Source organism: Arachis ipaensis, chromosome B9 (assembly GCF_059453495.1).
Source record: "Arachis ipaensis isolate K30076 ecotype BB chromosome B9, ASM5945349v1, whole genome shotgun sequence".
In the NCBI taxonomy this organism is placed as follows: domain Eukaryota; kingdom Viridiplantae; phylum Streptophyta; class Magnoliopsida; order Fabales; family Fabaceae; genus Arachis; species Arachis ipaensis.
This window is the reverse complement of record NC_142444.1, coordinates 4077358-4104143: the sequence shown is the minus strand read 5'-3', so window position 1 is coordinate 4104143 and position 26786 is coordinate 4077358. Positions and strand designations below refer to the sequence as shown.

At 33.2% G+C, this 26786-nt stretch overlaps 2 protein-coding genes across 4 annotated transcripts; both read right to left on the bottom strand.

The window, feature by feature from the left end:
- Positions 1-1359: 1359 nt before the first annotated feature.
- On the bottom strand, positions 1360-16277 carry PIE1 (SNF2 domain-containing protein / helicase domain-containing protein). Of its 2 annotated transcripts, none has more exons than XM_016319601.3 (20): positions 15990-16277; positions 12280-12360; positions 12050-12157; positions 11790-11870; positions 11614-11702; positions 11354-11490; positions 11214-11275; positions 10187-10322; positions 9860-9931; positions 9705-9775; positions 9488-9628; positions 8917-8952; positions 8475-8543; positions 8243-8305; positions 5104-8158; positions 4686-4750; positions 4539-4603; positions 3505-4249; positions 2818-3350; positions 1360-2423 (listed from the first exon to the last, which is right to left on the bottom strand). In XM_016319601.3, the coding sequence occupies exons 1-20, from the start codon at positions 16056-16058 to the stop codon at positions 1979-1981; spliced, it is 6123 nt and encodes a 2040-aa protein (XP_016175087.1). In that variant the 5' UTR covers positions 16059-16277; the 3' UTR covers positions 1360-1978. The 2 variants fall into 2 exon arrangements, with proteins under 2 accessions (XP_016175087.1, XP_016175088.1); XM_016319602.3 differs by lacking the exon at positions 15990-16277 and adding an exon at positions 13605-13889.
- An 892-nt stretch (positions 16278-17169) lies between these two features.
- AAE13 (AMP-dependent synthetase and ligase family protein) lies at positions 17170-24918 on the bottom strand. Of its 2 annotated transcripts, none has more exons than XM_016320580.3 (17): positions 24420-24918; positions 23357-23526; positions 22634-22786; positions 21877-22066; positions 21671-21759; positions 21314-21383; positions 21126-21178; positions 20861-20968; positions 20532-20630; positions 20209-20301; positions 19993-20070; positions 19517-19621; positions 19153-19243; positions 18424-18497; positions 18113-18292; positions 17709-17762; positions 17170-17563 (listed from the first exon to the last, which is right to left on the bottom strand). In XM_016320580.3, exons 1-17 carry the CDS (start codon positions 24565-24567, stop codon positions 17519-17521), a joined length of 1800 nt encoding a protein of 599 aa, XP_016176066.1. In that variant the 5' UTR covers positions 24568-24918; the 3' UTR covers positions 17170-17518. The 2 variants fall into 2 exon arrangements, with proteins under 2 accessions (XP_016176066.1, XP_088356652.1); XM_088500526.1 differs by having other exon boundaries at positions 21126-21179; positions 21315-21383; positions 23357-23530; positions 24420-24840.
- Positions 24919-26786: the final 1868 nt, after the last annotated feature.

Here is a 26786-nt window from a genome sequence, read left to right as displayed (position 1 = left end):
CAATATTTTATTAAAAAAATTATATGAGATATTGATATTTAATTTAATAAAGAGTGTAAGTTAAGAGTACAATAATATTTTTTAATACAAACTTTTTAATATTTAACACCTTAATAAATATTTTAAAAATACTTGATAAGGCACTTATTAACTAATATAAATTCATTATTCCCATCCGTTTTAAGAATGTTCGATTCTCCATATAATTGACTTCTCACTAAACTAATAAGATAGATTTATAGTTTCGATTATAATAATTCATTTTATCTATAACTTAGTTAGGCAGCCTTTCCATATATTACACTATTAATTAATATAAGCACTTATTGTAACCATGGGTTGAACAATATTAAAACATATACAAATAAACACAAGAGGCAGTAATAAAATTTTGGATTTAGCTAACATGTGCTCTAATGATACAAGTTAAAATTATTAATTAAAAAATTTATTATAAAAAATTGTATAATAAAAAATATAATTAAAATCAATGTATCAAAAAATATTGAGAATTTTAAATTTAAAAAAAAATGAGAACAAAGTGATAAAAGAACTAATTTAGTGCACGACATTCAATTCCAGGAACTAAAATGAGTCATTTGATGCATATGTAATGAATTAATGATACATAGTGTCACATGTGAACAAACAACATTGTGACCACGTGGTATAACCATCAACGTCAACATGTCACGTGTCGCTAACCGATACGTCATCATACCGTTATACGTGGCAAAACCATGATGTGACACATGTTCCCAAAGGTCCACATCAGCACGTCGTTAACGAAAAACGGATCAGAAACTAATTTGGTACAATTTTTCCAATATTAGGAACGTAATTGGTGCAATTGAAATTTCATGAACAATTTTAGTGCATGACGTCAATCTCATGACCACTTTGAAGATTTAGTCACTAAATCCATTTTTAATCTTTTATTTCATTAGATATATTAATCTTTACATCAAATTTAATAAAAAGTTAGACAAATTAGACTTTGTCATTATTTAATAAAAGATATAACTATCTTTAAAAAATTTTAAATTTCTAAAATCGATCCTTATATATAGACGAGTAATTTGATGTGAAAACTGATTTGTTTAAGAAAATAAAAGTTTGAAAACTGATTTAGTAATTAAAATTTGTTATGAACTAAAATGTTTGACTAAATTTCTTAGAAATTAATTTGGAATATTACTCAAAATAAAATAGAAGCTTGTGATGCTCATATCTTTAAAAAAAATGATCTTCTTTCTGAAACAGTAATGCTCTTTTTAGTGATCATAGTTTCCGAATTGAATACAAAAAAGGATCTATGTTAAATTATTTACAGGTTCCAAGCATAGTAAATGCCAAAATGGAGTAAACCATTTTCCCATCATGAAAAATGTTGTTAAGTATCATAAATCAACAGCAACTGAAAGGCACTTCTCTTTTTTTCCCTCCTCACCATGTACAACACAATGTTGGCAAACGAAAGAACTGCAACAAGGGCATGCCATCTAAAATCACATCTACCTGGGTATGTATGTATGCACACCAAACCAGGCACTTCATTTCAGTCCAACTTTCATGTATGCCAATCAGTACCTACCTACGTTTGTTCCTAGGGGAAAATGGTGCTGCCAGATTTGAATTGAAGCCTCAAACCAACAAAAAATTTCTCGGTAAAAAATTAAATTATCGACAGCGCTCTTCAAATCCAGAAACATGCCGCAGGCTTGCTTGAATCCTCATTCAACAACGTGTAAGCTGCAAAACCTGCCAGTTCACTTTGACCTTTTTTCTATATCATATTATTTATATACCCAAAAATGGCAGGCCTGTTAGATCAATAGATCATGTAAGAACATTCTGTTCCGATTATGTATCCCACCGGAATTTGTGGACTGTCCAAAAACAACCTGCCAGCCTTATGCCAGTCCTTCAATGGCAAGGAGGGGTCATACAGAAATTGCTTTCCAGGCGTGGTTTGACCCTAACCAATGTCGTTAAATTCTGGGAATGATGTGCAATCATCAAGATCTGAGATTAAACCAGCTACATAATCATGCGGGACTGCTCCAAAACTCTCCGTTTCATCAAATGAATTTTCCACGTCGAGGACAAAGGGCAGACTGCTACTAGGCAAATCATCAACTACAATGTCATCCATAGTGGATGCTGCATTGAGATCAAATCTCAGATCTTTAAGTGATGGCATTGAGAGGAATGAAGGATCAGTCTGTTGGTGATTTGTCTCACTAGGATCAGTGAAGGCTCTTTTAGACTTTGACTTAGAAGGCTTAGCAGTGTCAGTGTTAGAAAACTTCTGCTTTCCCAATGATTGTATCCTGGACCCAGGTTTGGATCTTGTATCATTTGTTGGAAATGCTGACGAAGCCCATGCTGAACTGTCTTCCTTACATGCTCTTGCTGCCTCCCTGAAGCAGAAAAAAGAGAAGATATATAAACAGTTATGCAGCAGTAACAGAAAAAAAAACTTGGAAAAAGAAGTCTTATCATTTTGTGACAGCTTGACAAAGACAGAACAAATCACTAACATTGTTTGCAACTATTAGTATTGAGGACAACCATGAACAATAGACAACAACGAAGAAGATTTATTTGATGTATAAGAAAAATATGATTGAAGGCGGCCATATATTCTATGATTGATTTCTATGCATTGAATAGAATTTTGAGATAAATGCCAAATAATAATGAGTAACTATCCTTATGCACCAAAAAAGAGAGGTAAGAAACACAACACTACACATTGCAGTGAAAAGTCAAACCATAAACCAAAAACAAACAAAATCTTTTGTCTTGAGTTACCTGAAACGATTCTCAGCAATAGAAGTAAAGACTCTAAAGTGACCATCTTCTCCTGTTTGCTTATTTACAGATGGCAACAGTTCTGTATCTTGTATTGATAAATTTATAACAGATGGAAATGAAGGCAAGGCATCACTCTCCTCTTTCTGGAACTCCAGTGTTATATCCATCTGATCTGTACTCACTTGCATGGGTTTGTCTTCACTGCAGTTAGAGAGTAAGGTTTGGTCACTCTCTTGCCTACCTCTGGTGTCATCAAGTGCAGAAGCTACTAACTTCTTGCACTGGGCCGAATTACTGAATGTCATCCTTTCAGAGGATTTCTTCAAGGAATTCTGTGAATGCTGGCCAACAGAACTAAAGAAACTCTTATCAAAACAGAGACCATTAGAGGTAGCTGATGGATTTTGCCTTCGGTCAGCATGTGATGAAAGCTTCCAGATACAAGAAAGCAGTGCATAAAAGTGCTTCTGCAGTAGTAATTCCCTATTGGGTTGCACAGAAGCAACATCTAACAACATGCGAATGTTCTCCTGCCAAAGTATATCTTAAGTGAGAAAAAAGTTTTACTTTGCAATATACTCCAAGTAAAGATGAGAATACATAGATGAGGTCCACAAACTGACAAGAAAATATTATAAGAAAATGTGGAGATAAAAATAGGCATGTAAAAGTTATCAGTCCAACCTCTGTAACTTTAAGAAGGGCTTTTCCAGAACCAGCATTGTTTGTCTTCTCATTATTTGTGGCATCCACCGAGTATAAGACATATTTCTGGAATAGTTCTCTAAACCTCTCACAGCAATGGACAGGATGACGATATCTTCCCCGATATGCCCCACCAGCAGTCATGCCATAAAGCGTTTCGCTAACCAAACTCCAGTTAGAACCATATTCATGAACAACTGCACATAATACTGCATCTTCCTGAGGTAACCAAGTATCTGCTGGTGGGATACAATCTTTGGACCAAAGATTTCCCTTTTTCACTTTTTCTGGTTTTATCATCAAGATCCATTTCACTGGCATTGGAGTGATGGATATTTTCCCTCCCATCTTATTTCTGCTTGACGTTTTCTGTTCATTCTCAACCAGAGTCTCTGCATTTTCATCATGCATAACTAATAAGTTGGAATCTAAATCTGAAGCAAAAACATCAGGAAGATCCCTCTTGGATTTTTTTGACTTCTTTGATCTCTTTTCTTCCTCACCATCACTTGTAAATTTAGGTTTCTTCCGTTTTTTCTGCATAGCTGAATTTGGGGATACAAGAGCAAGACTACTGACAACATCATCATCTATAGTCATTGGCTCTGCCTGTGGCTCTTCTTTTACAGGTCTCGTGCCAGAGTTTAGAGATCCTTTCTTCAGAGATTTAAACTTTGCTTTCTTGGGTTTCTTTTTCGGTTTGGGCTTTGAATCACCAGGAGTCCTGATGAAAAATGAAAAGTAAGAGCAATCAGATGTACGTTCATATTTATGGCATTACCTTATTTTTCATGCACACCTCAACTTATATTTTGAAGTTTCACAATTGAAGATAGAAAAAAAGATCAAAATTAAGATAACTTTTCAAACCAGGACAAAACCCACAGCATCCACAGGGAACATAGTTCATAGAATAATGCAATATTTACTAGATGTAGAAACTAGCACAGATCTTTCTTTGAATACCAGTAAGGTGGATAACAAAATATAACGAAAGCCTAGTGCTGCCTTACTTTTTAGAATTTTCTTCCTCAGCTTCCGCTTTCTGTTTAGCTTCATATTCTAGTTCCTCCATCAACTACAAAAACACAAAATCAAACATGTTTATTGATATGCAAAAAGATGACAAGAAAAAGAAATCCAAAATTCGTCCAACCCACCTGATGTTGAGCCAAGGTCTCTACTTGCTGTCGATATGCCTCAGTTGCAAAATCAGCATCCCATTCTAATATAACAGGGAATGTTCAGTCTAGAAACTAAATATCTTCTTAAGTTTCAATATTTGTTATAAGCAATTGATCAATTAATCATCAACCATACTCAACTTCAAATTCAACAAAAATTAATTTTACAAATTAGTAAAAGAGTTCAGGTATGATGCACATACAAAGGAACATGATCTACATGTCATTTATAATATATGTCAACTAAACTCTGCAAGAAATACGTTATTTGGATAAAGTCATGAGTTAAACATATTTTCATGGGGTCTAATCGATGACATTCATTATATTCTAAGGATAATAAACAATGACAATATCAAATTTCAGGAAGCAAAGGGAATAATGGGGCACATACTTTCATATACAAGAGGTTCCTCATCTTCATCAATTTCAGCTTCCATCTCCTCCTTATACCTTTCAATGCGATCCAACTCCCATTCCGTGTCCTCAATCCTGACTTCAGATTCCAAGGCTGTTTTATCTATAACTGGATCCCAAAGCTCCAGAAAACGAATGGCATAACGATCTATAGGACGCAACTTATTCTCAAAGGCAGAGATAGCTTGCCCAGCTGCAGCCATCTGTTTTACATCGGCCAACATGTCAACGTCGTCTTCTTTTAAAGAAACAGTGGCCATTGCATCTTCCTTGGGATCTCCATTTGACATTACTGCATTCTGTTTACTTAAGTTGGACACAGATTCACCAAACTCAGCAGGCTCATCATCCTTCATATCATCTTCATTTCCATACTCATCCTCTTCAAGTCTCCCAATGGCTTCTTCTGTAAACTCCTGGTTGTCAACAGCATCTTCCTCCTCAACTTTCTTTAATGCATTATAATCTGCTTCATCTTCCACACATTTTAATGCAGCCTCTAGGTCTGCATTAGTTACAGACACTTCCCCATTGTTCTGGGATTTCTCCAGCATATTTTTAATCTGAAGTGTTCTATGGCCTGAAAATAGTTCCATAGGATCAAGCTTCTTGAAGAACTCAGTGTTATAACCCCCACTTTGAATTACAAGATTGTCAAGAGCACGCTTCTGATTTGCTTTCTTTAAGATATTTTCCTCAATGGTGCTTTCACTAATCAATCTGTAGATATGAACTTCACGTGTCTGACCAATTCTGTGGCAACGATCCTGAGCCTGTTGATCCATAGCTGGATTCCAGTCACTATCGTAAAAAATAACAGTGTCAGCTCCAACTAGGTTGATACCAACACCCCCACTACGGGTTGACAAGATAAAAAGAAAATATTTGGGGTTAGTGTTAAAGCGCTGCATTAAGGTCTGCCTCTCTTCTGGTTGAGTTGATCCATCTAATCTCATGTAAGTGTAACCATACAAATTAATGAATGCTTCCAGCACATCAAGCATCTTTGTCATCTGGGTAAATATCAGAGCACGGTGACCTTCTGATTTTAATTTCCTCAACAATATTGCGAGTTCTTGCAATTTCCCGCAGTCAAATTGTATCAGACGCCTATCTGGGAAATACACTTGCCTACGAACAACTGCAGGCCTGATTGGTGACAGTAATGGTGACAGAACTTCAGAGCATTTCTGCTTGTAAGATGGATGCAGAAACACAGTTGCCCCACTTCTGCTGCACCAGCAAACTGGAGAGGGTGCTCGTGCTGCTGGAATGGCAAACATGAAACTTTCAACCACATCAGTCATCCTCTGAAATCGTTCGACTGGTGATAGAACAATGTCGGCCAGCTTTGATGAGTACAAATATGAAACAGGGTTTTCCTTAACTTGATGAATATCATATACAGGATGCTTTAGAGTAACAAGATTCCTTAGGCTTGTGGAGTAGATGGGTTTTCTTTTACACCTCAAGGAGTTCCACCATGCAATAGCTGCTGCACGTTCCTTCGCCTCTTTCAACCTCTCTTCCCAAATTGCTTTGCGGATCTCTTCAAAAATGTTTGTTCCTTGTAGCTTTTTTCGACATTTTGACCAAGGCTTAATTACCTCCAGGTCACCCTTATCAGTGCGTTCCATGATTAAACTAGAAGGGGTCTCAATGGCTTGCACTTCATCACTCTCCCAAGAAGTCATGCTATATTCAAGATGAGTAAATAGGAGGCCTAAGCCTTTTAGGTCTACTATTGAAAAGGGATTAGGAAAAAGCATGGAGCAAATAGAAGAACTTAATTGAACATCAATACCCGACATGTCAAAGGAACTGACAATAGGACGACCCTCAAATAGGTCAGGATGATTGCAAACCTTACGAAGTTGCATTATAATACTAATCATCCCAAAAAAGTTGGCACTTGCAAGAGTAGCTTGGGTCTCTGAACTAGCAATGAAGTCTTCATATAAATTACGCTGCCGCTTTGACAGTCTACAGTATATGACATGCTCATGTTTCGATGGAAGTTGCTTTTCCACATCTCGCTTCAACCGGCGGAGTAAGAATGGACGAAGAACATTATGCAGGCGATCAACAACCTCCTTGTTAACTTTCTCCTCTCCCTCTACCATCCCAGATATAGGATTGCAAAACCAATCCTTAAACTCTTGATGAGATTGGAAGACATGTGGCATCAAAAAATGCATGAGAGACCACAGCTCCATGAGATCATTCTGCAATGGTGTGCCAGTCAAGAGAATACGCCGTTTTGAGTTGAAATTCAAGAGTGTTTGCCATCTCTGTGACTTCCAGTTTTTAATGAGATGAGCTTCATCTAAGATCAAGTATTTCCACTTTTTGCGCTTAAAAACTTTGGAATCCTGAATGACTAATCTATAGGTTGTTATGCACACATGAAATGAGTTTGGTTTCAACCATCCTTGTCTTTTATGTTTCCGCTCCTTTGCACTCCCAAAGTAAGTTAAAATTTTGAAAGCAGGACACCATTTCAGAAATTCAGTCTCCCAGTTAAGCATCACACTAGTTGGCACCACGATTAGATGTGGACCCCATATTCCCTTTTCACAAGCAAGATGAGCAAGCAAAGCTATAGTCATAATTGTTTTGCCAAGCCCCATTTCATCGGCCAAAATTCCATTCAGTCTCTTTTCATACATTGTGACAAGCCAATCTAATCCAATGTGTTGGTACTCGCGAAGAGAGTACTTCAGTAGAAAAGGGAACTTTGTACGCACTTTAGTTGTAGAGAAGGTGATTCCAGTTGGTTGAGCTGATCTTGCTGCAGCAGCTGCGTCAGATATATTATACTCGCCTTCTCCTTTTTCTGAAGTTTCATGAGGTACTTCCCATTCTTTTTCCTGAGGTTGAACAGCAGGAAGGTTCTCAGACTTGATATCTTCTTCCATAGGGACAGCAACATCCTTCTGTCCAGAATCTTCATTGCTTGAAGAGTCCTCATGGTGCTCAGATAAAGGAGAAGCATAATCAGATTCATCCCCATGTCCATCATCACTCAGGTCCTAATAAACAGAGAAGAATAGAAATCAATGTTTTTGCACGAATGGGTTAAATCATAAGTAAAAACAAATGATATTACTGCCTACCTTTTTATACCTTGCAAGTAGTTCCTCAATAGGCATGTCACTCTCCTTTTGCAATAATGCAATCTACAACCAATTGCTTCGTCATAAGGACTAGCATAATAAAGACATTTAAAATGAAAAATATGTATAAGGCCCCATAATCTAAACATGCATCTACAAAGCAAATAAACATAGAATGCAAATTTCTGTTCAGCAATAATCTGGGAAGAAAGATAAGCAGTCTAGCTCAAACCTCATCATTGGGATCAATGATATCTACTTTTTCCAATTTTTCCTCCTCGGATAAGGTTGTTTCATCATCCTGATCAGTGAAATCAAGCAAAGACTCAAATTGCCAATCATGAATCAACCAACCAAGAAACGAAAAAGAGCAAATACAAGTACACAATAGTCAACAGTGCCTAAAACTAGAAACTGCCATACCCAACAAAATAGTTGACTTCAAACTGTCAAAACAAGGAGTACATATTGATACAGAACAATACACAGACATAACTTCAAAATTTTGTTTGAAATGAGCTCAGTATATATTAACATATAAAACTGTTTTGAAAAATGATAGCAATATATCTTGATATTTTTACCTGCCTCATTGAGGATCAAAACAAATAGAAACAAATAAGTGGAAATGATACTTTATGGTTATTATATTTGTGTCCTCAAATTTGATTTACCTTGTCCTCTGTTGTTTGCAAGAAGTCACCATCATCCTGCCAATATTTCAGGTAAATCAGGAAGGAACATTGTAAGCTATGAAGTTAACAGCTGAATGTCAATAAATCACAGGAATAGAAGGTGTGAAAAATGGGGAGGCGTGGAGCACATACCAATGATGAATCCAAAGGATTTCATTGATTGCATCCAACATAATACAGGCACATTTGATCAAGGATGATAACAGTAAATTGAAGGCAAAACCACATTGGTCACATTGGTCGAGACAACAAAGCATCACAGATATAAGTAAAGAAGGCCAGATATCTTAATAAAGGAAGTCAAGTTTAAAATTACTAAATGATATTCGTAGATCACAACCACAAAAAATACATTCAATTCAGAAATGGAGGAAATAAAACTTCCAGCACAAGAATTAAAGGTACACGTAAGCAATTTACTTTCATTACCAAAATCATGAAAGATAAAATATAAGTGATACACACAGAAGACCTTTATTGAAAGAAAATTAAATTTAATAGTGAGAATAGAAAGAATACATATGGAGAATAAATCTAAATGCAATCTCACCTCTTCATCAGTAAAGCCATGGGTAGTATCTTCATTAGCCATCTCACTAGAAACCTCCTTAATATTTTCAGATTGATTGTTTATCGGAATAGCAACATCACCATTGTTTACTGGAGTAGCTACGTCACCAACACTTTCTCCCTGTTAATAGAAAAGGAGAATTACGGTAAGTCCATAACTCACTTTGCTGCTGAAAGTGTTAAAACCAAACACATACACAGCGTCGACCAGGGTCCATGCCAGAGTCGCCTGTACCAGTTTCCTTGGTGCATAAAGCATCTCCATTTTCTGCAACATATTAATCATCTTCTGTGTCAGAAACAACAATATCCTGAACAAATTAGCAGTCACAAACACAATGCCAGTGCTTACCATCACTACTTCTAGCTATTTTATCACCATCTTCACTATGCTCTGGACTACTTTCTTGACTTGCAGATTCATCTAATAGATCATGAAAGGAAAGGTGTCATGAATGCTTCAACAGTAATTAAGCAACCTAAGTAGGTAACTTAAGCAGAGTTCACTACCACGATTTTCATTCAGAAAAGGTATATAATGACCATGCAAACCAGCACCTTCTACAACCCTTTCTTTTTATGATCTATGTTGGTCTCCCATATTAACAGATAGCATTTGAGAAGACTAACTGAACTTTCTTGAATAAAAAGACCATGATATAAATAAACAAAAACTTACCATTCCTGCCACCATAACGCTTGAGTAACTCCTCAATTGGAAGATCAATTTCATCATTCAAAGCTGCCAATTCCTCTTGTCTTTCTTCTTTGGTTATATGGGCCTCATCCTCCTCAAGGGTTTGCTCATCATCCTCCTAGAAACAGTACCTCCATTAGCATCAATATTAGTTTGGACCAATCTCATGCATTGAAACACAAGAAATAATTGGATAAAGGACACAGTAATCTTCAATTTCCACAAGAAACACATCATCAAGAAAACTCACAGATAAAAAGAACTGTACAGGACTATAATACATGGGAGAAACGCACTACATAGAAATTCTAAACATGAAGAAGGATTAAAAGTTATCAAGATAAAGATACAAACTGCAACGGTAGCACAAAACAGGGGAGACAAATAATCTTTAGATCATTTCTCTAAAAACAGGAACCTTTTCAGTGAGATGAAGAGAAGAAATTAGATATAAACAGAGATATTCTCTTTACTATTAGAAGGAAATAAGAAAAATGTGACCTAAGACCTTAAACCCTAATATCTTGGCTATTCACTGATTGTTCAACAAAGAAAATGAAATGACACCCCCCTGTACTGGAGTATCACTATCCGCATTATCCTGGAGTTATAGTTTTTTATTTATACACAACTTCCTATGGCAAACAAACAATATGCAGATCAGAGTGTAGATAGAACCAATAGTGCATCCTAATGTCCTACAAGGTATTCCATAACAAAACAATGCAACAAAACAGGTGGAAACTAATAATCTTTGAGTAGGTTCTCCAACAGCAATCACATTTCAAACTATATAATGTGGGTGTGTTTGGTCATGATGAACAAGAGAACAGTTCAAAATAAACATATCAAATCTAATAATCTTTATCTGGGTCAGGATGCAAAATCTCATAAGAATCATAAAACAAAAGAAACCAAAACAAAAGGAAAAAACAAAATACAGAATCTGAGTGCTTGGTGGTTATGGTGAACAGATCAAGAGAATAGCAATTGAAAAAAATAGACATACCGATTCATCATCAGATTGTACATCATATTCTTCATCATCATCAGGTGCATCCAACTGATGCTCTATTACAAATGAATCAAGTTAAGTTAGTAAAATAAGTGACAACCACTTACACCTTAACATACATGTCTTTTACCCACCAACATCAGCTTCCTCGGGTTCATTGATAATGTCTGTATCTATATCCTTGTATTGACTACTCATGTGATGCTCAGCAGAACTTTTCTCAACCGGTTTATAAGGATCCACAAGATTCTTTGCCAGCATTGACGAGTACCTGAAAATGAAACATATTAAAAGGAAAGACCAATGGTGTCAAGCCAACTTCCAATTGCTACCAAAAAAATAAAGAAGTATTTTTTAAACAAAAATAAAATGATAAATGTAGTAAAGTATCCACCTCTCAGTTTGCCCTAAAAGAAACTCAAGCTGTTTGTCAAGTGCCTTTTTCTTCTTCTCGTCAAGCTCCATTTGGTGCTTATAAAGAACCTAGAACAACAATAGATGGAAAGGACATCAAAATTATGAAAACTTATGCAAGTAATTCAGCAAATTTAATTTTAAAAAATGCATTACCAGCTTTTCTATTTTTGTCCAGAACTTCTTAACATCCTTAGAAATATTTAGCGCAACTTTCCGTAAGCGTTGCTCTTCTTCCTGTAAAATATTCCACCCTCATGACGCAGCAATACCAAAACATGAAAGAAAGTAAGAAAGAAAAACACATACAAACACTGATGCTTTCTATAACTGTAACTCTAAATAATACAATCACATCATTGGTAACCGCAGTATGTTATTAATTCCTTAAATTTACAAAAAGAAGAGACCAGAACCTTCATCTTCTTTTCACCTCTGGTAGCCTGATCTAACATGCCTTTGCTGGCTCTCAAAGCAACTTTCTTGGCCTGAGCTAGTTTCCATTTCCTCTCTGATTCAAAGTCCTACAAAACCGAAGTACAATAAGTAAAACCATCAGAACTGAAACAGTGAAACATTACTACATTTAAAAATAAAGAATTACAAAAAGAAGATAGAAGATTTTGAAGGTAAAAACAATAGATACCTTTGACAACCACACCATCTCTTCTAATACATGGTCCCAATGAGTTTTCGGTCGTCGAGGCTCCTTTGGAGCTTCAAGTGCCTGATACAGCAGAAGATGAGAAAAGAAAAATAGGAAAGAATGATTAAACTAAGTTTGAAACTGTTCTCGTCAAGCTGTAGGATGATTTCTTCTTCATCTTTTATACTGTTCTACAATGATTTATTTTCTTTCTTTCTCAAAACTCTTACATACTCTATTTCCTTTTTTGATGGCAGAATAATTTTATTTACATGAAGAGATACAATTACAAAAAGAAAGAAGGATAGGAAATCCTTGCAAACTAAAAAGACAAAACAAGCAACATCAATAACTAAAACGTTGCCTTCACTACGGTGGAGTTCATTACAAGGTTCAGCAGATGTCCTAGTGCCTTGATGTGAATCATGTCCACAAATGCAGAACAAAAAGACACATAAAAAGAATGCAAAAGATCAACCTCACAAAAGTTTCCGCTCAATCTCTCAACATATATAAAGAAACCCGTAAAAGAAGGCCATGAGCTTGGCCCCAAAGCTGACACAAGCTGCCAAATCTCATACCAAATCAAGTAAAGTGTCAAAGGATAGGCTCCGCTTTTTGGTGTCCCATGAAATAAAATACAGAGACATCGAAACAGTAAAGATGGAAAAATCTATCTCCACTCTCCCATATTTTGGTTAAATAAACATACAGAGAAATATGTCCTGTCTCAAGCTATAAACAGGTTAATGTCTCCCTATATCTATCATTTGTGTCCCAGCACCCTGGAGTTTCTGCAAATCGAAGTTCTGAAGAGCCAAAGTGACTTCACTTTTTACACTTCAAGTCATTCTCTTCCCTGAGTTCCCTCCCTCTTCCAAATCCAAAATCTCAAGCATCCCCTTAAGAGAGTTTAGCTCAAACCAAACACACCACAACAGCAGCATGGATTGCATGTTGCAATACAAGTTTATCTTATACACTCACTTGTCTAAGAACCAAAGGAAACATACCCCACCAAAACATGGCTGATGCAACAAATTCATTAGAAATACTTTAATACCAACAACTAAATTATGAGCAAGCACCACACATCCACAAGGGTTTTAAATTGCGGTTGCAGCTGCGTCTGCAGCATAACGGCATTGCAGCCACAACCATAACAGAAGCTATGCCATTCTGGGTTGTTCATCAGAATTTTTTTTTTGGACAAAAATAAAATAAATAAATAATATTTTCTTCTTCCCATACTCATGCAAAAAAATAAAAAAAAAAGCTGCAGTCAATAATATCTAGCATACAATCACACACACTCTCTCACTGACCTGTGCGGTTGGTTTACGGAAGTTGAGAACAGAGGACTTATGTTTCTTCATCTTTTTCTTCTTCTTCCTCAGTTCCTCGAAGACAGAAACAGAAAAAGCAAGCTCCGCCTTTTGCAATTTTCACTTAGATTCGTGGGATGAAGAAGAAGGAGAAGAAAACGTTGGTTGCATCAGAGCATTGCATTTGTCGCTGTTGGGTAATTTGGGGGTATGGTGGTGAAAAAATTTCTCTTTTTTTCTTTTCTTGTTCGGAGTGACAGAATGATCTCGAAGGAGAAAACGGGTAATTCACGTAGAAGACTGAGAGATGTCATATGTGCGGGTTTTGGAACTTTTTTTGTTTATTTTATTTTGGGCTTTTAATGGGCCCTTGTGATTTTTTGTTTAATAAACAATACTAATTTCTACGTTTTTGATTTGCTACAGAAATTATTGGAAAGTGTTGGATACTTATTTTGTGAATTGTTATTTAGATTCATTACCAAGATTTTACTCAGAATCTCGTGTTAATTTGATGGGTTTAGCTAAAGTTTTAAATGTTTTTATTTAATTAATATAAAATAAATATATTAAAAATTTAAATTTTTTATATTTTTAATGAAAGCTTTTTTATTTTGATAGATAAACCCTAATTTTATTTATTAAGTGCTATTTATTTCCAGAGAGTGCAAGTGCTGATTTTATATGACATTATTTAAGTCACCAAAAAAAAATATGACATTATTTGGGGAGCTTTTAGGTTTGTAGCTGAAAATTAAGACAAAACCAGAGATAAAAAGTGACATCATTGTATTTTTAGAAATGATATTTGTACAATGATGATATATCCACTACTCATTATTCTTTCTTTTCTTTGTTCGTAACTACTATTTTCTTTGCAATAAATGGTATGCAGTAGATCATGATTTTTTTGTTAATCCAATTAGACTTTTTTTTTTTTTGTTAATACATACAACATAAGAAGGATACTTATTTAGTAGACTTCTATCAGCTAGAATGTTAATCCAATTTCAAGTTGACACTACTTTGAATTTTAACCCACAATCTCTTATCTCTCTTCTCCCCCTCTATATTCATTAGGTCAAGAGTTAGTTCTAAACTGAGTTACCGAATTTTATTATAGTGTCTTAAAATCATAGTATCTAACATAATGAATTACACTGTCATGAACCTAGTTACCTAGATATGATTAAACCTATTGAATTATAAAGTTGATGATGCTTAAATTTAAACCAACACACTGTAAATGAGAAGCAAGAGATAGACAATGATATAGACAGACAACACAACGGAGGACTTGAAAACATGAGTTTAATTTGGTGGGAGTTAATATAAGGTCTGATACAACATGTTCCTTCTACTCTTGAGGTTTACTAATGTTAATCTTGTGAGAAGTAAAAGTACTAAACAACCAAGATTACACTGGTTTTATGAAATTTCCAAGGAAGAAAATCAGAGAGACTATCATCAGCAATATTATTATTTATTTATGAGCATTTGCCTATGATTTTATCTACTTCTCTTAGTTTGCACAATATCCCTGCTGCTCGGGTAGGTCAAGTAGTTAAGTGCCCAACTTCTTATGAAGTGTCAAATGTAAAAGCTTACATGAATAGATAAACCATAACTAAATGGAAAAGCACATGGTAGAAGAAACTAGTCACAATCAATATGTGATGGTTGGAGGTTGGACAGATAGTATAAACATGCATATACCATGAATTTTCTGGTGTACATGCAAAATTGCAATCTTTAACTTCGCTACTAATTTAAATTTAGATGTACAGTAGCCCAAATAACATAATGAACACCTAAAGCACAATTATGGTCCTTAGTAAGGATAAAATATTATTTTGGTCATCATCTAGACTAATTTTTAATTTGATTTCTAATTTTTAACCCTTCTATTTCAGTCTCAAAAAGTTTCAAACGGTTCAATTGTCCCCAATTAAATTTGACACAAACAATTAGCATATTTAAAAATCAATATAATGTTCAGTTTTGGTATATAAGTAAAATTAACTTACCAATGATCACTAATGTAAAAGCTTCCTATTAATTATTTCAGTCAAATTTAAAACAACATTGAATCCAATTAAAATTGTTAGGAACTAAATTAAAATTTAGCCCCAACATTAAATACCAAAACAGTACTTTGCCCTCTTTAAAAATTTATGTCTACAGTAATTCAACCACACTCTATATGAGTTTATCAATTACCTTCATTCCTTTGCTTAAAACTATAGCTAATTCCAAATTATTAGTTTTTTTATTTTTGTAGTTTTGGTATATCCTTCTCAGTTTTCTAATTTGCCTATTGATATTATCAACCCAAATCACAAAAAAGATATAAATGCTAAAACCATGGAATGACGATTAACTAACCTTTTGTCGTTTAGGTTTAGGTTTATGCTCATGATCAAATTTGTTCTTGGGACCTTTGAATGCCATCATACTCTACATGAAATCAAATTGTGTACCGTACATCCATCTCTGTTTCATGCACGCAGAATTTAAAGATATTAGAAAACACAAATCTTAAGCTTTGTTGAAACAAGAGTTAATAAATGCAGATAACAAAAATACATATATGATAGATTAAGAATAAGAAATATCTCCGTAAAAAAAATTATGTTGCGTATGTGAAGTGTTAGAGTTGAGAAGATTGACAGTGCGGATGAATGGATTGAAAGAATACCTACCATTTATGATGGGGCGTGAAACACAAAGCTATGTTTAAATAACGAGATCCATATAATATACTAGAGTTTGAAGAATAATGAAAAAATAAAAAATTATTTATTTAATACAAGTGACTGATAAAGTGAAAAACTATTTAGTTAATTTGAATTTAGAGTAATTGATTCAAACTTAAAATTTAAAATTATGGAGTCTAAGTTGGAGTTTAAAAGCATGGAAAATATTTTATCAAAGCATATCCATTTTCTACAACATTATCAATTTATCATTGTCATTATAAACACACTAAAAAAAATTGACGAGCTATGCAAGTTCATCTGGTGATATATATATATATATATATATATATATGAGAAAGTATAAGGAACCAATGACCTAAGCGTACAATGTGTACAGTAAAAGTTTACAATGATATATATATAAATTAAGTTAAAAATAATTTTCAATGAATAATAATTATATTTGATAAAACAATTTTTTTTTAAATTTAAAAGGACTAAAAAAACATAAATTACAAATATAAATTTAATATTTATTACATATGAAATTATATTATATATTTAATTTTGATAAATACAAACTCATTTTGAAAAATATTCTTTTTAAGAACATCTAATTCTTAAAAGATGAAAATATAAATATATAATCTTTTTATTTATTAATTTTTTTAGTTTTAATAAATACAAACTGATTCTAAAAATATTTTTTTAACTATTTTCAAAAAGACCTAAACGAAAGTAAAAACACTTTTTTTTTTATTTGGTATTTACCAAACAATAAAATTAGATAATTCTCAAATACCCCTCTGAAAAATTTGACCAAATCAAGTCTAAATTAATCCACTGACATCATATTGCCAATCGAATTACAATAAGAAGAAATTCTTTATTAATTTATTATTATGCACTTAGAACATTGTTTTCTACATTAAATTTAGAATTTGACATGTTTTGGGAAATTACTATTTAGAAATTAGGCATTCCTATTTCCTAAAATATGAATGGCTCACGTTATTTATCTAATATTACATAATAAATAATATAGTTCACAAAAAATAATAATAAGAAACAATATAAAAAAGCATTCATTGATTCTTGAATGAATCTAAAATGCTAAACTAAAATAATCTATCCTACTTAGGCTTTCTCTTTTCATGTCAACAACTCCTTCGGTTTTATTTGAGAATGGCCCCACCTTAAATAATGCTATGGAATTTAGTGTTCCGAAGCTAGCATTTTCTTCAGCTCTTTTTTATTTACCTGAAAATTTATACGAAAAATAATTAATTACCCAACTTTCTTTCTTAATTTACCAAAAAACACATTTCTTATAAGAAAAAGGACTCATGTTAATGAAGGAAAATGATGTGGATTACAAAGTAAACAAAAAGAAAATGTGAATTACCTTCCCCATTGCATTGCGAGGGAGTGAGTCCCAAACAAAAAGTTTTGTTGGTATCTGAGACAATATAAAACAAATAGAATTGAGACACTTAGATATAGGACATACATTTTGATTAAAATTACTGACAAATACGTCCCTCACTTTTTATCTCGAAGACAAATAAGTTCTCGAGAAATTAAATGTCTCGTATTTTAGAACGTCAGAGATGTTTTTATATTTTCAATTAGTCAGAGATTTGTGTGTCTTTGAATTAAAAAGTTAGAGATCTATTGGTCTTTTTCTCAAAATTTTAAGATAACATAATAGACTTGGCTAAAGTCCTAAACTATATACATGAAATATTTCTAAGAAAATATGATGAATCTAATCCATATTCACAAGCATCATCAATCATCCAACAATACCTTGTAAGGTGCAATTTTGGGTTTGGCCCAGCTGGATAACTCTTCCAGGCTTAGAACAGGCTTTGATTCTTCATCTCGCTTTCTCTTGACATCAGCCTCTGGTACAATAATCGCACCGACAACTTCCCCGTAATCTTTGTCAGGTAAACCCAAAACGCAGCATTCCGCGACAGCTTGATGCTGCAAAATGGTTCTGATTGTAAAGATCACATTGTTCCTTATATTTGGCCATTTGGTTCCATTATTATGCAACTATATATAAGTTAATTAGTTAACAATTGCACCATAAGATAGAAAAATGAGCTACTTGCCTCTAGTATAACTGATTCAATTTCTAAGGCAGATAGTTTGTAGCCACCAGCCTTGATTATATCAGCATTAGTACCTGATAATCAAGCGGAGTTTTACAGTTATTCAAGACAGAAATTCAACATACTAGAACTGCATAGAATCCCAAAGAAATGAAAATGGTAATTGTTTGTGCTGATAATAGCTCCATAAAAAAGTTGGCATACATATTATTGAAGTATACAATTACACATAATTCTTCTGTGTATAATCTAGGTTCTATCATTACCTAAGCTAATCAAGACAAAATTGACTTACGAATTCTCAACGTCTCATACATATCTAAATATGTTATCAGTAAAATTTGTCAAAAAATTTAGGTAAAAAACCAAATGTCCTAACCCTAATTATTTGGAATTTAGGAAAGTGGTTTCTTAGGGACTGTTGCAACACTAGCATGGAATTAGCCACCGATACAATTATCATGTTAGGCTGCTTACATTACCCCTTTTGAGTGCTTTCCCAGACCTTATGTTAAGGCAAGATGCTTATGCACCTAGCTGCCCTTTTTTTTTTTTGAGATTCATTTGGAACAATGGAAAGCTCAAGCTGAAAGATAACATCCTAGAATTTTGGAAGTAGGGTACTAGGTATATGAAATTAATGCATGACAGGTGACAATGTGGTGACTGTTACAATTAAGCATATAACAACCACCATATATAGATAGATAAATAGATAGATTTCCTTACGTCCTAGAATGATGTAGTATCCATCTTTATCCGTAGTAACTGCATCCCCAGTCTTAAAGAATCCATCTTCAGTAAATGATTCTTTCGTTATCTGCATTGGAATCATAAAATCTCAGGAGGGAGACATCACATTTCCTTGACCATGCTTTATCTTTGAAATGCAGGACTGTGCAAATCAAATTAAATCTACATTCCTTTCTCCTGTGCTCCATCTTTTAGCATCACACAACTTTCTATTGCTAAAAAACAATCTGTCGTCTTAGGATAGTATGGTACATGCATGGTGGGGGAGCAGGGTATTACATAAGGATGAACAATTGAACATAGTTTATGTGGTGCATTTAACTACTATGTCAGAGAGTACCTCCGGAAGTTTCCAATATTCTTTAAAAGATGAAGGGCTTTTAACACAAAGCTCCCCCACTTTAGTCTCTTCTTTCCCACTGTCCTCATCTGAAAGAATCTTGACCTATCATGCATAGATAGAAAGCAACATTAAAATTCCATGTGATATACCTTACATGTTCACATCAACAATACATGAGGCAACAACACAAGCAGCATAGAAGAATTCAATTCACCCAGGCTTCAGATATGAGTATTTTTTTTAGAACATAGAGCAAGTTTAATTTCCTTAAATATGTGCTTAGAGCCTTAGACTTTTTTTTCTTTTTCCTTTTTGGAATAAATGTGCGTAGACAATTACATAGCCTGATCCTCATAATGTTTTGTTGAGGCTATATTGTCAAACAGATTTTTGCATCAATGGAATGAGAAATCGCAATGTCCATATACTAATCTAAAGTCAATAGTAAATATAAAGTTGCAAGCTAAACTGACCTCTATACCAGGAAATGGTTTGCCAACAGTGCCCGGTTTACGCTCTCCTTTCAAAGGATTTGACAATGCCATGACAAACTATGAACATTAATATAATAACATAAGATGCTTTAAGAATAACCATCACAAAATTATTGAGGGCAATAGTGAAATACATTGTTAGTGATTCTATGCAAAGTTGAAAGCTGAACAACTTAACAGGTAGAGGGTACTTACTTCAGTCATGCCATATCGCTCCAATAAGCGATGCCCGGTGATGGCTTCCCATTCTTGCATAACAGGTTGAGGGAGTGCAGAGGACCCACACATCTGAATGAAAACATGATTCAGATTCGGGCATGAAGGTATTGATCAACAACCAGAAAAAATGCAAGACAACACAACATAAATGGCAAAGCATCATGCATGCTTAGTTACACACTGAGAAAGTCAATCATTAAAATAAAAAATCATAAAAAAAAATAACACTTTATTTTCACAAATTCAATCAATTGTTCATTTATCTTCAAACAATTTGTCACGGTTGCAATTTGTCTCACCATAAGACGCAAGTTCCGTGCAGCAGATGCTGAGGTGGCTTGTAGCTCAGGATCCATTGCATGATAACCTTGTATCAACCGGGTGTACATAGTTGGAACCTTAATTCACAAAAGGATATAATGAGAACAAAATTACTGTTCATAGTTGATACCACATGCAGAATTTAAGCACACAAAATAGTTCAAGTAAAGAAGCATAAAAGAGAATACCATCATATGGCCCATAAATTGTATATTTTATGATTATAGCACCAAATAGAGTTCTGTCTTCAGTTCGGCTTACATTATATTATATAGGATTGTGTAGTGCTAGGCAGAACTATACTTACTCCAGTGAAAACAGTTATAGCATCATCAACCTTAGATCCTTCGGATGGATATGACTCACGCCATCTCTGCCAAATTCCCCTCACACTAAATTTTGGCATAAATTCAACCTTCAACAGGACAAAATGGATTATTAAATACATAATATCATCAATTTAAAAGGGATACAACTAACTTAGAGGTTACTTGCACATGTATTTTCCTTTTTTGTTTGTTTTCTCTAGATTTGTCTTTGGTTTTGTAAGCAAGAGTGAAAAAGAGTATTACCGAGGATCCTGCATAGAGAGGGGCAAATAAAGCATTGAAAAGTCCATGAACATGTATATCACATATGTTAAGGACTGACATCATAAAGATGTCCGAAATCACATCTTCAGCAAATAATCTACTGATGATCATACTTTTTTAATAATAAAATGTAGAATAATATATGCACCAAAAACTTTCAAGGATATGATGCAACGGTAGGCAGTGTAGAAACTTATCAGCAGATGTATACTCCCATGCATTTGCCAAGGTTTGGACCTAAAATCAACACAAAGTTGAGGGGAAAATATTATTGAAAAACAATAAAAATATATAGACGGATTGACATAGTTATATCAACAAGGCTTGAATTGCATTACAATTAAAAATAAGTTATTAAGCAGCACTGCAGCATTACTAGTATTATTTGATATTTGTTAATCACACCCAAAAAATTTGCAAAAACATAGAACTGGTGTTCAGGGAGATCATTTTTATCTCAATAAATGAAACTGATGTACCATTATTCCATGATATTAGACAATCGAGACAAATCATCGACATACCTGGGCAGCAATGCTTCTGTGAGTATGAACCACTCCTTTAGGTTTACCTGTTGTCCCACTTGTGTACAAAATCAGTGCTGGATCTTCACCTATGTCAATGGATGAGGAAAACAAATTATGAGAAACAACCATCAGCTAGGTGCTACCAAAAGGTTTTCTATTTTATCCAAGTGGGAAAAAAAAAATTGAAATTGTTATTTTCTTACTTGGTTTTCCAATATTGTCCCGGAAAATTCTATCAACATCAATTTCCCCATTTTGTGAATCTTCATCACTGCTTTTCTCTGAGGACTTAGTGAGAACAGGTGGGAGATGAAAAAACTGAGAAGAGGTTTTATTGGCAAGGTTTTGCATTAATTCACTATGATCTTCAGTACTCAGTATTGTGGACACATCCTACAGACAAATTATCATCAAATTTCTGTTAAAGGTTGGATCCATAAAGCAGAAGTTGAGCACAAAGGCATGTAGAATAAATAAATGGATCAACTAATTTGTTTCCAACATATAACCAAATCTTGCTTCCATAGGTCCATAACTCGTATAAGAGAGATCATCTTGGCATATTCATACAACCTTTCTGTAAATTGAGAATGAACACACTTGCAGAAGCAACAAACTGGACATAATAATGACAACAGAAGCATGCAAAGAGACTAATCCAGAAGCTACTATGGTTATTGTTGTGAGTTCAGATGAACAACAGAGGCCAGAATAAAATAGTTCAGTCATGTCCCAACATCCAATTAGACTAAATCTATCAAATCAGTAGCGTACTTTCATATGGACAAACATGTACAAATAAATCAGCTATATGAAAGTATAGATAACAGATACCAAAAAATTATAAAGAAATAATTAATTAAACAGTCCTAACAGGAGAAAGTTCACAAGCCTTTTGAACACTAAACAAACAAACAAAAATGGTAGCCATATAAAAAAGGGAGGCTTTCCAAAGCATACCGAATTATTAATCACATGTAAGAGCTCTGGTTCTGGATAGCTTAGTGCAAGTGGAACAGCAACACCTCCACTAAACCAAGTCCCAAGTACTCCAGCTACAAATTCGGCAGAGGGTTTGGCTACAATTCCTATCCGAGCTCCACTAAGGTTTCCCTGCATGTTGGTATTGCCAAAGATTCATAAAATGGTTCTTTTTCCACCTATATGTGGATGCAGCACGGCATTCCCATAGTTCCACATAAGCATAAACATCGAATTATGGAAAATTTGCACCATGCAACAGCAACTTTGTTATTGAATTCAGTTGAAGTGTAACACATGCATGTCTTAGGGTATCTCTTTGCCCTTTTTGTAAAAGGAAACAACTATACTTGTAGCTTACTTTTGTGGTTTGCTTCTGCCCATGTTTATTTCAAAGAAGATGCCATCTCTGACATGCAATGAGATTAAGCATCCTAGCTTCATTTCTACTATACTCTTATTCTTCAATATTTTTTGTTTTAATGTTCGATGTTTTAATGTTCGAAGATACCTTGCCCTCCATTCTTCTTGTACTCTCCTTTTTTTTTTAACGAATAATTTTACTCTTCAAAGAAAAATAACATAATTCTTCATAGTTAAGCCTTATGGCTCTCCTGTTGATCACTCTGATGAAATGCTAAGCAATAGTATTATTTTATCAATCAATAGGCAACAAAAATAAAAACTAAAGGTTTGACTCACTGTCTTTACATCACTGCCACACAATATATTAGATATCTTCTCTGCGGACAAGATTAGTTGCCTGTAACTATAACTCTTCTGGTCAGCTCTGATAGCAACACTTCCATGAGTTGCAAGTTCGTTCTTGGCAACTGCTTTGAACACCTCCATAACTGAAGCAGAATGAGAAGCTGTCTAAAACGAAGGAATCATTCAGTCAATCAAATAAATGGATTCATTAGATATTAACAATATATAAATTCTTTAACCATAGAATTACATTATCTAATTGATATCTGTTAAAGTGATCATTCAAGTTCAATAAACTGATAACTGCTCAGAACCAAGGTGGCCGTTCAACATTTCCAGCACAGGAATATCAGCATCATCATCAAATCATCACAAAAATCAAAGTAAATATCATCTTATTGGATAGAGTCCATCTACTACAAACTGTTACCCTAATACAGCATCTAGATATAAAAGCAGGTACAGTTAGTCCTAATCACAACCGAAGGAACCTTTTACAGTTTTCTTCTTCCTTTTCAAAATACAAACCAATGGTTCAGAAATCAGTAACCAAAGAGTGTAATTTGATCATAAATATTGCACATGCAAAATATCGGTCCAAATAACTCAACTCAGATTTGTACATACTTACAACTTGATCAAAAATCAAAAACGAAAAATGTTAACTTAATTGACCATACATGATCATTAGCTAATAGCTACAAGGGAACAAAGCTCTACAAAAGAAAACTTCCAGGTAAAATTACTTACCCCAAGGCCATTTATTTTCCCATTTTTCTCATCAAATTCAACCTAAAGAGATGATTTTTCTCATCATGATGTAGAAGAAACCAACACAAACCAATTACAGCTGCATTGGGAAAGGTGACACCCCAATAACACACTCTATCAAATTCAACTTCAAAACTGAATTTTTCATATACCCTTTAACCCATATGACACAAAAGAAATCAAAGAAGAAACAACACTAGCAAACAAAAAAAAAGTTTCATGTCAGAAAGCCAAAGAGAAAGAGAGAGAAAACAACAAGGACCTGATGAAAATGGAAACTCACCCAAGTGATGTAGAAGCTGAGAGGAACGCGAGCTCAGAAGCGGTGGAAGAAAGTGAGAAAGTGAAGGTATGAAACCATAAGAGGTGATGCACTTATGGAAGCAGAGGAGTGTGAGGTGTTTGTTGAAAGTCTTAAATGAGCAACTCATTTAGTTGAGCAAATTAGTTATTGATCGGAAAAAGAGTTAGGTGGGTAAAGATAATAAACACACGTAAGTAGCAATTGGATTTTTTCGTTTTCGGTCAATGTTGTTTGTGAGACTATTAATGTTGCTGTGTGCTGTTGTGGGTTTTCACTTGCTATTGAGGTGCCACATTCAATTCTGAAACGGAAACGGTGATTTTGTTCTAAATTGTTCGATTTATTCATAAAGAGGGTATTTGGAAAAGGGGTTTATTATTGGTACTGCATACCTATAACCGAATGAATGAATGAATGTTGTTGCTTCTGTTATAAAGTATGCATTCTTGCACTATTATTGAACGTGTAACATTGAAGATGGGATCTTGTCTTGTGTTTGATTGATATATATTGCAGCCAGAAAAAAAATATATCTACTCAAAAGAAGATATTAAAAACATCTTCTCATAAAATGATAAAAATATGTGTTAAAATTATAATTTTTTTATTTAGCTACACTTTAAATAAAAATAAAACATTTATAATAAATTAAATCTATAATTCATCATCTAATGATAAAAAAATATATATATTTTCATATAAAAACAGCTATAAATCTTTTATTGTAGTATAAAAAAAAGTTAATTAATACGATTATTATTATTATTATTATTATTATTATTATTATTATGTAATGGGGGTGGGGGGTTGGTTAAATGATCAAAATGTCAAAAACTCAAGATAGTGTATATACTATATAGCTCACAAAATTTCTAAACAATAATATTAATTGAAAATAAAAATTATCAACAATTAAGTAAATCCATTTGTATTGACAAAAATGTTGAGTTAACAATTATATGAAAAAAAAGCACAAAGAAATTGTGTAATAACAAAGGAAAAATTAAAACACATAATTTTTTGTTAAAAAAAAGACATGAATTTTAGTTGCATAATACAGAAATTATATGTTCTTTTTTTATTTTATTTTTTTAAAATTGTGTATTACTCTAAAAAAAACTTCTTAATAAATCCTCCTAAAATTTGTGTTTTTTCTTAACAAATTTCTGTGTGTTCTTTCTTAGGTTTCTATTCAAAAAGTTATGTTTATTTTTAAAAAGTTCTTATATTTATAAGCAGAACATTTATGTGTTTATACTCAATAAGTTTTTGTGTTTTTTTTTTGTTTTTTTCAAAAAATTATATTTATCTGCAAAATTATTTTGTATTTATCATCATAAAATTTTAGTATTTATTAATAGATTTATGTATTTTCTTCTTTTATTTCTCTTGAAAAATTTATGTCTATCTTAAAATATATCTGATTTTATTATGGTAAAATTTATATTCTTTTCTCAATAATTTTTTTTAAGATTAAATTCAAAAAATTGTGTTTATCTTTAAAAAAATTTGTGTTTATCGTCACAAAATTTCTATGTTAAATATAAACAATTTTTTTATTTCTTTTTTTATAAAAATTTTAAAATTTCACAGTTCAAACAAACAAATAAATAAAGAAGAGAAAAAACATAGAAAAAGAATGAGGAGACATAGAAGATCCCAAAAATTAACTAGAAGAAGAAAAAAAAAAGAAGAAAATGAAAAAGAAGAAAAAGACAAAGGAGAAGAATTGAAGTTGGAGAAAGAAAATTATGTAGAAGGAGAAAAGAAGGAAAAAGAGAAGACATTGAAAGTTGAGTGTGTGAGTAAGATAAATAAAAAATAAATTTTGAGGTATTTGGTTGAATTTAATTAATTACAAAGATAATTTGTTTATCCAATATATATATATATATATATATATATATATATATATATATATATATATATATATATATATATATATATATATATATACACTTTCATGTTATTAGATAATTAATTTCTTTTATTGTATTGGTGTTTGATTTAGTTACACATGATCAATGTGCAAAGTTTTAGTTAGTATATAAAGTTTAATTTTAATCTACTAACAATATAAAATATTTTATCCAGTGTCTAATTATATCCGTTCTTTTGACTGACTATTCGTGTGATAAATGTAAGAAAAAGTTACTTTTATTGTATAGTGTTATGTAATTAGACGTACATATAAAGTTACTTTATACTAATAGTGCATCAAAATTAAATTCTAGTATATATTGACAAATTTAATAATTCTTTGCTTACAGAAACATCAAAGATTTATGCTTCTGATATTTGAGATTTGACAATTTTATGTTGATATGCATTGTTGAAATATAAAGT